Source organism: Emys orbicularis, chromosome 7 (assembly GCF_028017835.1).
Source record: "Emys orbicularis isolate rEmyOrb1 chromosome 7, rEmyOrb1.hap1, whole genome shotgun sequence".
NCBI classification, from domain to species: Eukaryota; Metazoa; Chordata; order Testudines; family Emydidae; genus Emys; species Emys orbicularis.
In genome coordinates this window covers 31,230,071-31,243,961 of record NC_088689.1, presented here as the reverse complement: position 1 = coordinate 31,243,961, position 13,891 = coordinate 31,230,071, and the positions used below count along the sequence as shown (strand labels likewise).

The 13,891-nt window shown below is 41.4% G+C and overlaps 1 protein-coding gene across 1 annotated transcript in view; it reads right to left on the bottom strand.

The window, feature by feature from the left end:
• Positions 1-13,891, bottom strand: part of BLNK (B cell linker) — a 151,265-nt gene that overhangs the window by 98,243 nt on the left and 39,131 nt on the right. Inside the window, exon 3 of the mRNA XM_065408305.1 lies at positions 62-108. Coding sequence (XP_065264377.1) covers positions 62-108 — 47 coding nt within the window. The remainder of the gene's footprint in view (positions 1-61; positions 109-13,891) is intronic.

Genomic DNA, 13,891 nt, shown 5'->3' with positions numbered 1-13,891 from the left:
GACAATATGCAAAGGAACAATGGTTATTTAATGGGGAAGCAGAAAGGAACAAGAGACTTACGGCTGGTGCATTACATTGAATTTGTTCAACTCATAGTCTGATATATTCTGAAAAGAGAGAAAAAAAGAGGATTTATCAATAAAATATATTTTTAAAAACAAATTAAAGGGTCAATCTAGATTGAGACCAGTGTATTGTCTGAAGTTCTGAATTAAGCAATTATTTTTTTAAATTTGCCCTTTGTTTATGAAGTCACATGGCTATCTAGCCTGAGTTAAAGCTTAACTTTTTATGACTAGCATTTGATAACATTTCTGGAAGGTAGCTCACACATACCATGCAGTTATGAATTTAACCTGGAATGTCACAGATTAACAAGCACAGGCTAATGGATTATTTAAAAAAAACAAGTGATAAGCCATCTTGCATGGTATATCTCAGACTTTCCAGCTATATTCTCCTCTCTTCAGGAGCTTTCACTGAAATCAGGGAGGTTTGGGTAAAAACTGGTGGGAGGTACTAATACATGTCAGAGTTTGGTCTGTTACAAAACCTAGTCAAGTATCATTCTTCATCTGCAATTTTAGGAAATGAACAGCACAATACAAGTCAAACTTTCAGCCTGGCTTTAAATAGGATTCTGTTTTTTTGTTATAGATTTTTTTTAAGGTTTTTTTTTTTTTTTTTTAGTGCAAAGTTGCAGGCATAATCTTTGCACTTGCTGTTATTTGCACGTAGACTTACATATGTAAGTGAACTAAAGGGCAAGTGAAAAATGACACCCACAATTATATGTACTTGCAACAGTGGAAGCCACTCGATGGAAAATCAAGCTATATACGTGATGCATGACCTGGAAGAAGGAAGCTAAAAGATAGTTTATATATTTTTTAGAAATTGCCTTTTGAAAAACAGTTAAAGTATTCATCTATGTACAGGAGAGAATTAAACTCAATATACATGCACTCTGAAATGTATTTTGAAAATTGATAGTAGCTAATGATATTTCTGAGCCCAATGTTGGATGTGGCCATGTTGTGGTGAAAATTGTCATTTGTGGTAATGACAACTGCACTCTACCTTTGAACTCTTGGGGAGTGGGAAGGAGGTGCTTACCCCACTGATTTCAACAGAAGCAGCAGGCCCAAAGTGTGACCCTTATAATGGAAGGGACTGTAGCCCAATTTCTATTTACAAATTGCACGGTGTGGATTGGTTTCTTGCTTGAGGTTCCCTAAGCACAGGACTGATGGATGTGAAGTCTTTGAAGTTCAGGCTTTGGTGTAAGCTGGTGCTCTCCAGTGACTTCAGCAATACTGACTTCACTGTAACACAATTGACTTGCGTACATCAATTCTCAATGTGCCCATTTGACTTTTTAAAAAACAAGCTGTCCCATTTGTTTTCCTCACTCGCTTTTCCCTTAGTATCACAGACAAGTTGATGCCAAACTCATACAATTAAAATGAGAAATTAGAGCAACAACAATCAGATGAATTGAACACATTAAGTGATGCACATGGAAGATCTGAGTCAAAGCATCTCTCTTCAGCCTATATTTAAATTCAAGTATATCTCTGCATTTCATTATTTGATATTTGTTGGAAAATATGTCATTTCAGACACTAGAAAACCCTCCATATTTAATATTTATCCTATAATTATACTGTAACACACAGCAGCTGCTGAACTGCACATACTGTGTACAATAATTAGTGGATGATTTGCGACATCTGGAAATCAGCAAATTCCTTTGGAGCTTTTAAAAGTATATCTAGCTGTCTTATTGACATATGGCACATTTGTGTGTTTAAGTACAGTCAGCAACTAACAAGCACCCAAATCCCCATTGTAGAAAAGTGACCAGTTATATTAATGTCATTATCTTCTGTCATTAAATCATTTTAGTCCTGAGGAGACAGAACCCCACACATGTTATTAGATGCCTTTAGTTTTTGATCACTCCCCTTTCACCATAAAACTAACAGCTCATTTTCATTTCTTTACCAGCAGTTTTGGTCATCCTCTCACTTAAGTTCAATGAAATGAATATTAAGATTCCTAAGGCAAAACCGCTCTGTGAATTGCAACTAATATTCTGCTTTTTTCTACTGCAACAGTCTCGAGGGATTATTTAATTTGGAATCATATTAGTGCCCCAAAAGGCTGCATGAAGCCACCAGGATGGAATCTAATCCTGTCTACACTGATGCCAGCTGGTTAGTACAATTGAAGTACTGGCTCAATGAAGTAATCGTGTGAGCTCTCTCTCACTCTGGCTCTAAAGCTCTCTTTCTCATGTGCGTGCTGCGCGCACGCACACACACAATTAATAGACATTTTCCTAGCAATATTAGGTTCACATTTGGATCCCTTTTCCCTACACTGGGGAATGTTTGGATTCAGAGTTCTAGTTTTGGCTCCTTTATTAGAGCTAGCCCTGAGCTGTGAAGTTCATATCTGAACTTCCCAAAGTTTGAGGGGATTGGAATCCATGGCTTTAGGTGAGGCCCATCTCTTCTCATCTTGTTTAACATATTCACTTTTGCAGTAAATTGTATCCTTGATCATAGCTGTGTGGCAAGAAAAATCATGACTTAAAACAGAGTACAAAGATATCATGCAAAATCAGTATTCAGGAAATTACATGATGGCTTGTGGGAGGTGACTCATTCTCTTACGTTTTCATTATTCATTACCTCTATTGTTGCCCATTTTAGAGGTTATAATATGTACTGCATGTGACTCATACTGGCAAGACTTGGAATATGTGGCATATGAATGTAAACGACAAAGATGTTAAAATTGTTTCTTCCCTGGAGGGAATTCAGCTAGACAACACATAATGAGCAACTAATGGGGCAGACGAGAGACTTTCTGTTGTCTAGGGCTTCCTGTGTTAAACTGAAAGAGAACCTAATAGGTATGTACTGTACATTAAAGATATACACATGCCATATTGTCCTTTAAATATACTTTAAAAGAAGTTGAAATAAATTGGAACTGATGAGATTGATGTCCAGTTTTTAAAATGTTCACAACAGGACCTCACTAATTTTTGTTTTGTGCCAGAGCTAGAGCAATGTTATGTTTAGCAACTTTGGTACTGTAGGAACAATCCACTGTAATGTTCAGCAAATTAGTCACCACAATATGCTTTCCCCTTTCCTTACATGATGGCTTCTTTACACCTCTGGTGTATCTCCCTCTCAAAGTAATTAACCAGCCACAGTGGCTGTGGAGAAATTCTTAATAATTCTGTTTTAGCTAACAACTGACAACTACTTTCCTATCTGCTCCTTCCTTCTTCAGTCTCCTGACCTCTAGTTTTCCAACAATGAGGTAGCAGGGAAGGTTACAATAACACGTTTAATTGACTAAAACAAAAACAAAGACATCTAAGGAGCACAAGCTCCCTCTATGCGCTTCGAGCAGCAACACATTTTTTCTCCTGGTAGAAGGTTCAAAAGTTCCCTGTACTGGGATCTGGCATGTTTTAGCAGAAACTCTGAACCAAATGTTTAGGGTAAGTGTTCAGGAATTCCTAGCTGAGGTTGTGTTAATGGGAGTTGATAGAAGAGCCTCCCAGATGTCCCTGAAGAAGGATAGTTTTGGTATTGATTCCTCTCATGGTTATGAGCCATTTTTTCCATTATGGTTTAAAGTGAGTGGCTATGAATAAAGCTAATATTTTGTCATAGATAGTTTTAGTAAAAGTCACGGACAGATCATGGGTAATAAAGAAAAGTGACCTGTCCGTGACTTTTACTAAAAATATCCATCACAAAATGGGGAGCTCAGCTGCGTGGTCCCCACACCGCCTGCAGTGGCTAGGCAGATGCAGCTTCGGGGGGGCCCTGTTGCCTGTGGCAGCCAGGGGCTCCAGGGTACCCCAATGGACCCTGCAGCTCCTGGCCACCACTGGCTGAAGTCACGAAGGTCGCTGGAAGTCACCCCCTCCTGCACCCCCAAATATGCCTCCCAGCACCCACATCCCCTCCAGTACCACCCCAAATACCCCCTCCCAAAACCCTTCCAGCACCTCCTAAATACCCTCTCCCAGTACACACACACACCGCCAGCATCACCCAAGTACCCCCTCCAACTCTCCTAAATACCCTCTCCCAGTACACACACACACACACCACTCCAATATCCCCCTCTAGTACCCCCAAATACTCCTCCCAGTACACACACACTCTTCCAGCACCCCCAAATACCCACTCTCAGTACACACACCACTCCAGCATCCCTCTCTAGTACCCCCCAAATTCCCCTCCCAGTACAAAAACATCCCTCCAGTACCCCTCAAATGCCCCCTCCAGCACCATCCCCAAATACCTCTCCCAGTACACACACCTCTCTAGAACCCCCCAAATACTCCTCCCCATATGTACACACCCTCCAGCATCCCCAAAATACACCCTCCCAGTACATACACACACCCCTCCAGCACCCCCCAAATTCTCCTCCCAGTACATACCCATCTAGCACCCCCAAATACCTTTTACCAGTGTACACATCCTTCCAGCACCCCCCAAATTACCCCTCCAATACTCCCAATAAACACCCCCCCCTCCAGCACCATCCAAGTGCCCCTCCCAGCACACACACCCCTCCAGTACCTCCAATACACCTCCCAGTACACACACACCCTTCCAGCACCCGCTCTCCCACACCCTCCTCTTGGCAGTGTCCTTTATTTGGGAACTTGAAATATGATAACTATTGAAGACCACTGGAAATCTGTAAAGGGTCAGACTTTAGCTCAAATAGAGATAGTGGAGATTCTCTGGATTGTTTGCTTTGCAACATGCCATATTTCTTGATAAGGTTCTCAGTATGTGACCACAAAATGATGTATTTATATTGCTGACCTTGTCATCATCTGATAATACTGGGGATTTTCTGGACTTTTCGCTTTGCACACATACCATATTGCTTGTTAAGATTCTCAGTATCTGACCAGAAAGTGATGTATTTATATTGCTGACCTTGTCATCACCTGACAATAGAATCGTAGAACTGGAAGGGACCTCGAGAGGTGATCTAGTCCAGTCCCCTGCACACATGGCAGGACGAAGTATTATCTAGACCATCCCTGACAGGTGTTTGTCTAACCTGCTCTTAAAAATCTCCAATGATGGAGATTCCACAACCTCCTTAGGCAATTTATTCCAGTGCTTAACCACCCTGACAGTTAGGAAATGTTTCCTAATGTCCAATACTGAGAGTTATTTTCTGTTCTATTTCTAGATGACAATCATAGGCCTAAGGCTTCATTGATTTGGTGAGTCCAGATATAGGGAAGCAAACTATGGGGTTTAGTGAGATGCCTGACATAACTGGACAGCTCCACACCAAAGTTTCATGGGACCACTTTGGACTATCTGCCTCCAAAAATGCATGTACTATGCTGATGGAATCAAAAGGGACTCCCAAATGTTAAGAGAGAAAGCCAGTCATGTGGTGGTCTTCCCTGGTGTAAACTGTGCACCTGAAAATTATACTGGTTCAAATGGTCAGCTCAACATAATATTCTCAAGGGCTAGTGTTCAAAAGGATTGATAAGACTTGATAGATTTGAAAGTAAATCGTCTACTCTGCACATGTAGATGTGCTGTTTTTCAGGTGTCCGTATATATGTATCAGTCTCTAATTCTCTGACAGAATATTGCTGCTTAGGAGATGTCAAGACTCCAGATCGCAAAGCACCTGATCTCTGTACTTGTTCTACAGTAGAAGCTGTAGCTGATGCATGGTTCACCTGTGATGCTGGGAAGGAAACATGGTCAATACCAGAAGAGATGTAAAAGCATTTTTTTGAGGGAGTGGATCAATCTTCACACTGGATATCTAGATCCAAGCCACTTCATACAGCTATAGTGCCCACAGTGAAACGTTGGTACCTCCTTTTTATCCTGGTAGGTAAGAGGTCACCATGTCTATGAATGATGGGTTCTCAGAGGAATGGTGGGCCAATTGGTAGAGCATTAGACTGGGACTCTGGTGACTTGGTTCAAGTCCCTGTTCTACCATAGACTTTCTGTAGGACCATGACAGCATGCAGTCCTTCACTCCTGTCTTCTTGTATAAATGGCTCTGACACCTACATGGTATATTTTATTTGTGTTTCACTAACACCACCCTCTTGTGGTCCCATGCAGCAATTCCTATTTACAATGTTGTACAATCATAAGTGGGGGAAGAGATATGACCAGGCAGAGATCTCCCTTTATTCTGGCTCAGCTTTGCAGTCCTGTCCTCTCCTTCCTTTCCTCCTCCTGCACTTCCTTCCTGTGCTCTTTTAAAAGGATCATTGTCTCTCCTCAGCCCAGGCAGAACTAGTATTTAGCCATTTCTTCTTTCAATCAGGCATCTCCAGGAGAACTAATTGGATTTACAGTGACCTGAGTGCTGGTTCAGCTGCTGGTTCTCAGCACTCTGTCACAAGGACCTTGGGCAAGTCACTTAGTCTCTTTGTGCTTCAATCTCCCATCTGTAAAATGGGGGTAAGATGACTTCCCTAATTCACAGGGGTGTTGTGAGGACTGAAGATTGTGAGGTGTTCAGATGTCATAACAGGACCATATACAAATATCTTTGATACAAAAAAGTTGAGTGGTAGACTGTGTTATGAGAAGAATGAGGATTCTCTGAACATTAGATTCTAGAAACCAGTTATTCTGAGGCTGATAAACTCAACTCATTTCTCTGATTTAGCATGTGTACATCTTCAGCTTAGAGCTGGGTGGCAAATTCTGTGAAATAGTGTTTGTGAAGAGTCTTTCTGATTCTGAACAACTTCAGCCACATTCCCTTTTGACTTGCTATTCACAAACATTCACACACACAAATTTCTGTTGACACAAATGCTTGGGGAATGGGCTATTCTTTGTACGAATACCTGCATTTGCATGCAAACAAGGATGATTGTGTATGAACAAGAGCAGTTCTCGAAGAACCTATTGGCTGTAATTTGTTTCCATAAAGGGATAATTGAGCAATTATGAACAATAATACAAGCAAACAGAAAAATGATTCACAATGAAAAATATGACAAGTTCCAGTTCAGGATATTTTAGTGATGAAGGTGTTGCAGGATGTGGTATAAATGTTGGTCTGATATACTGAGGAAGTGAGAAGTCTTCATAACCCAAATGCCACATGCACACCAAGGGCTTGTCTTCACATACAGTGCTATACCAGCACTTTATTTCTGTCTTTCCTGAACAGCACACGCTTCAATACCCATATTTCAGTCATGGCTACTATTCCACCATGTTTCTGTTATCCCTATAATATCTGGTTTCACTCCCTGATCAATAGTTCTAGTTCCTCCATTTTGTTACCCAGACTCCTTGCATTGGCTTTGCCCAGATTCCTCACCTGATTGGGCATAATTATTCTATTGCCAGTCGCCTACCTGACTGTTAGTGCTGATACCAATGAAACTATCTTTACTCTTAATGTCCATGCTCCTACCCACTGCTGTTCCTTTCTCCATTGCCTTATCCTTTCTTTCTTTGATTTTCCTCCCACTCAGTGTTAGAATCAGGCGTGGAGATTACATGAGCATCTCCCAACCATCTCCCCCAAGTTCCTAGTTTAAAGCTTTTTTTAATCAGTTGTGCCAACCTCCATCCCAGAAGTCTATTTTCCTCCCTACTCAAGTGGAGTCCATCCCATGAGAACAGTCCTCTGTCCATGAATACCTCCCAGAGGTCAAACATCCCAAAGCTCCCCTTATAGTACCACTGCCTGAGCCATCTGTTAATCATCATAATCTTGTTTTATCTCCATTTCCTTTAAGTGTGTTCCCCAGCCTGGCTTAGTCTCCCTTGATAGGTTCCAGCAAGAATCTAGCTGTATCATTTGTTCCCATGTGAAGGACAATCCCTGGATTTTTTCCTGCTCCTATTAGGATCCTCTTCAGCCACAGGTCCACATCCCGTATCTTAGCTTGGCAGACAGCACACCCTTCTGTTCTCTGGATTAGCTCTGGTGACAGGCCTGTCTGTTCTTCTTAGTAGGGGGTCACCATTTACGTAGATCTGCCTTTTTTCCTGGTGATAGTGTGATTCTTTGGCTTTCCTTCTTTTTGGCTCTTCACCTCTTCTTATAGGATCAGCCACTCTTCACTTCTTCCTTGCCCTTCCACCTTCAGTTACTGCCTGCTATGCCCCTTCTTGATTATCCAACTCAGCAAACCTCTTCCTGAGCTCTATTTCTTCTTCACTATCCAGACTTTTCCTCTGCCTGGTTCTTGTAGTCACATGTTTCCACTGGCCACTTTCCTCACCCAGGAATCTCCCCTCAGAGTTCTTCAGTTCAGTTTGCATCTGCAAGTCTTGACTTTTCCCTTCAGCCTCCTCTTTCCTTCCCTCCATCATCTGTGCAAATTCCCTTTGAAACTCAACTATAGTTTCCATCTGCATCTCCAAACCTCAGATCTTCTCTTCCCTCAGCTCTATCAATCACCACTTCATACAAACAAAGCTCTTTTCAGGTACCTGCTCCAGGATCATGTACATCCCGCAGCTTCCACATCTGGAACATAATTGTGTGTTGGACTCTGTCAGGGGAGACATGGCCTTTCTTTAGTCAAAAATGGCATATTATTCAGTGTTCTTATCGAGTGAGATCTCAGTATTCTCCACCAGGAATAAATGCAAGGCAATAGTGATTTGGCAATGGTTTGTGGTGAATGATGTCAATGTATTTTATACTGGCTAATTCATGGAATAAAATTTGGAGAGGGAACTTCTTGGTATCTTCCTCAGGTAAAGGTAAAATGGTGCAACACAGGGAAAATGGCAGAGCAGAGGAAGGAAAATAAAAACCTGGCAACCCTGGAATTAACACCTAGGCATTATAGTTTATATTCAAGTGCTCAAATTTTTTTGCCAGCAAAGATGGGAGATCAAAGGAATGTATTTGTGTTGTAAAAGTGTGAGGGAATTTTTTTAATGTAATCATCCACTTTAAAGTATATAAAAATATGACATCTAGTGGTGGTAATAGGAAATGTACTTGAAAGGCAGCTCTGTTGCAATCCCAGGTTGCAAAGCAGATTGAGCAGCTGTTACTGTACTACAGGAGATTATAACTGCAGTCTGGCCACATTAAGACTGTAATATCACATATGGACTAAGGAAACCCCCTCTACTTGTATTAGTCTTTTACCGTCAGTTCAGCAAATTAAATCTAGGCCCACTTATCAATATGTGACCTATGTGAAATGAGTCGTGGTGTCAGTTGGAGTCTAGTGAGCAGATGTTCATATCACAAAGCTACTGTCACCCTTATTGGCAGATTCATTAGAAAGGAAAAGGACAGAATGAACATGAAGAGAACAATACTCTCACCCCAAGAGGTGATCCCCCCCAACCCCCATACGTCAGGGTAAGGCACATCAGCAGGATAGCTTACAGGAGCAATGCAGCTGCTTTGTGAATAAACGGAGGAAAATGTGTAAGAATCCATACAAAATGTGTAAGAATCCTTAGGAGGGGAAAGACAGCCTTGTGGTTAAGGGCTGGACTAGCACTCAGGAGATTAGGATCTGCCACAGACTTCCTGTGCAAATTTAGACAAGGCATTCAAACAAAACATTTAAGCATGTGCTCAAGTAAAGTTAAGCACTTGATTCTAGTTGGGGCCTCTAGGTGCTACCACAGTACAAATAACACTTTAATAATAACACTGGTCTACAATTTTTGAGAAGTCGTCTGCTTCAGAGATAAAATGTGCTATTTATTATGTATTTTGATGTGCTGAATTCAAATATGACAATTAAAACAACCGATTGGCTACTGTTTCTAAGATATTTAAGTTTTTACATTTTATGTCTATGTATATTGTGTAGATAGTAGAGTTTTGATCAGAACTTGTAAACCTAGGTCTTTTCATGTGTTTATGGTTGCTTTACATGATAATATTTCACCTGTCCTGTTTATGTAACACTTTAAAAATCAGCAAAAGGGTTATATAAATAAAATTGATTATGAAACAAAAGGCAAAAAACTATTATGTACATAGTTTAGTCCTATTCAGTGTCTACTCGGCGCTTCTTGGCTTGTCTCTTGTATTCATTAAATGGAGCATCTCTTGTCACTGTCCAGCAATAGTCTGCAAGCATTGATGGGCTCCATTTGCCCTGATAGTGTTTCTCCATTGTTGCAATGTCCTGGTGAAATAGCTCGCTGTGCTCGTCGCTCACTGCTCCGCAGTTCGGTGGAAAAAAATCTAGATGAGAGTGCAAAAAATGTATCTTTAGTGACATGTTGCAACCAAGGCTTTTGTATGCCTTGAGGAGGTTTTCCACCAACAACCTGTAGTTGTCTGCCTTGTTGTTTCCGAGAAAATTTATTGCCACTAACTGGAAGGCTTTCCATGCCGTCTTTTCCTTGCCACGCAGTGCATGGTCAAATGCATCATCTCGAAGAAGTTCACGAATCTGAGGACCAACAAAGAAACCTTCCTTTATCTTAGCTTCACTTAACCTTGGAAATTTTCCATGGAGGTACTTGAAAGCTGCTTGTGTTTTGTCAATGGCCTTGACAAAGTTCTTCATCAGACCCAGCTTGATGTGTAAGGGTGGTAACAAAATCTTCCTTGATTCAACAAGTGGTGGATGCTGAACACTTTTCCTTCCAGGCTCCAATGACTGTCGGAGTGGCCAATCTTTCTTGATGTAGTGGGAATCTCTTGCATGACTATCCCATTTGCAGAGAAAACAGCAGTACTGTGTGTATCCAGTCTGCAGACCAAGCAAGAGAGCAACAACCTTCAAATCGCCACAAAGCTGCCACTGATGTTGGTCATAGTTTATGCACTTCAAAAGTTGTTTCATGTTGTCATAGGTTTCCTTCATATGGACTGCATGACCAACTGGAATTGATGGCAAAACATTGCCATTATGCAGTAAAACAGCTTTAAGACTCTTCTTCGATGAATCCATGAACAGTCTCCACTCATCTGGATCGTGAACAATGTTGAGGGCTGCCATCACACCGTCGATGTTGTTGCAGGCTACAAGATCACCTTCCATGAAGAAGAATGGGACAAGATCCTTTTGACGGTCACGGAACATGGAAACCCTAACATCACCTGCCAGGAGATTCCACTGCTGTAGTCTGGAGCCCAACAGCTCTGCCTTACTCTTGGGTAGTTCCAAATCCCTGACAAGGTCATTCAGTTCAGCTTGTGTTATGAGGTGTGGTTCAGAGGAGGAGGATGGGAGAAAATGTGGGTCCTGTGACATTGATGGTTCAGGACCATAAGTTTCATCCTCTTCCTCTTCCGACTCAAGTGAGAATGATTCTGGTGCATCAGGAACTGGCAATCCTTCTCCATGGGGTACTGGGCGTATAGCTGATGGAATGTTTGAATAATGCACAGTCCACTTTTTCTTCCTTGACACACCTTTCCCAACTGGAGGCACCATGCAGAAGTAACAATTGCTGGTATGATCTGTTGGCTCTCTCCAAATCATTGGCACTGCAAAAGGCATAGATTTCCTTTTCCTGTTCAACCACTGGCGAAGATTTGTTGCACAAGTGTTGCAGCATATGTGTGGGGCCCACCTCTTGTCCTGATCTCCAATTTTGCAGCCAAAATAAAGGTGACAGGCTTTCTTAACCATAGTGGTTATACTGCGCTTTTGTGATGCAAAAGTCACTTCACCACAAACATAGCAGAAGTTATCTGCACTGTTCACACAAGTACGAGGCGTCTCTGCTCACTTTGGCTAAACAGAAATGTGTCCCTTTGCAAAATCAAACACTGACAAATAAGAGAGCACAACACTGTATGTTTTCTAGAGCTGATATAGGGCAATTTGTTCAGCAGAGTGATGTAAGCTTCGTTATGATTGCATCATCCATGACTTCTAGGAATAACATGATGCAATTCATATCACGTATGACGCAATACCAGCTTCACATTGCATCATTCATTGTTTTGCCTAAAAAGCAAGTACTGTCCAAACCCAGTCATAGATTTATTCATAGATCCAGTCAAAGATGTATTTTAGTCATTTCTGGTTTAAATTGAGATCCCTTCCTTTATAACTCACTTAACCTCTGCCATTCCCAAGTCAAGGGTCGTATATACTGACCCAATAGCATATCTTGAAAACTAGAGCCAATCAACAATTTTAAGCATCATTTTCGTTCTCAGTGACCCAGAATTAGTAAAGTTTGACTACATTTATTTCAGAAGCATTTTGGCTGTAGAGCAGTGTAATCAATGGCAAATGAAATATTAATAGATAATTAAGCTTAGAGATACAATATTTACTTGTAAAGGATGTACAACATACAACTAATGGAAGGGAAGTTGTTGAAAAACACTTAATATCTGAATGACAGGTTTCAGAGTAGCAGCCGTGTTAGTCTGTGCTGTAGCCCACGAAAGCTTATGCTCAAATAAATTTGTTAGTCTCTAAGGTGCCACAAGTACTCCTGTTCTTAATATCTGAGCCTAAGTTGTAGGACACCAGCAATAGAAGGCTGGGTGAAAGAAGTGATGAATAAAAGAGGAAGAAAAGGAAAATTACTTCCTTGGAGATGTAGTTGGAAGTGGGCAGTATCAGCAAAGCTGAATTTCATAGTTTTAGTTTCAAGATTGGAACTTTGTTGCAAAAAGCATTAAAATGTATTTATTGGGATTTATATTTTGAAAACTTTATTGAACAGGTCCATTCAACTCATTCAGTTTGTAACAATGATTTTTGAAAGTGGCATATTTTCAAAGGAAACAAAAAATTGGTGGCATAGTTTTGGTTAAATACTTCAATTCCGTGTAGCTCCTGGTCATTTTGAAGGATGACATGAGACTGAGTGGTTAAGTATGTATCAGTGCTTGTGTAACTCTAGCTACTGCTTGATCATATAACTACTTGCCAACAACAATCCTGTTGCAGCATTTCTCTGTCCAGTATGGACAGGATTATATTGTCAACAAAACTCTGCCAATAGGCTCACTCTATTCTCCCATACCACAGTGGTCTAGCACTGTTTCCTCAGTTTTAAACATTTCAAGTTTGGACACAAAACATGTTCCACTGGTATGAGGCCTGTAGCCATATTTAAGAATTATTCCAAACATGATCATCAACCATACTAGCCGTGTACGCAACTGTTCAGTGTAGACTGAACTCCCACACTTGGATGTGCACAAGTCCATGGGGCCGGATGTGCTGCATCCGAGGGTGCTAAAGGAGTTGGCGGATGAGATTGCAGAGCCATTAGCCATTATTTTTGAAAACTCATGGCGATCGGGGGAGGTCCCGGATGACTGGAAAAAGGCTAATGTAGTGCCCATCTTTAAAAAAGGGAAGAAGGAGGATCCGGGGAACTACAGGCCAGTCAGCCTCACCTCAGTCCCTGGAAAAATCATGGAGCAGGTCCTCAAGGAATCAATTATGAAACACTTAGAGGAGAGGAAAGTGATCAGGAACAGTCAGCATGGATTCACCAAGGGCAAGTCATGCCTGACTAACCTAATTGCCTTCTATGATGAGATAACTGGCTCTGTGGATGAGGGGAAAGCAGTGGATGTGTTATTCCTTGACTTTAGCAAAGCTTTTGATACGGTCTCCCACAGTATTCTTGCCGCCAAGTTAAAGAAGTATGGGCTGGATGAATGGACTGTAAGGTGGATAGAAAGCTGGCTAGATCGTCGGGCTCAACGGGTAGTGATCAATGGCTCCATGTCTAGTTGGCAGCCGGTTTCAAGCGGAGTGCCCCAAGGGTCGGTCCTGGGGCCGGTTTTGTTTAATATCTTTATTAATGATCTGGAGGATGGTGTGGACTGCACTCTCAGCAAGTTTGCAGATGACACTAAACTGGGAGGCGTGGTAGATACACTAGAGGGTAGGGATCG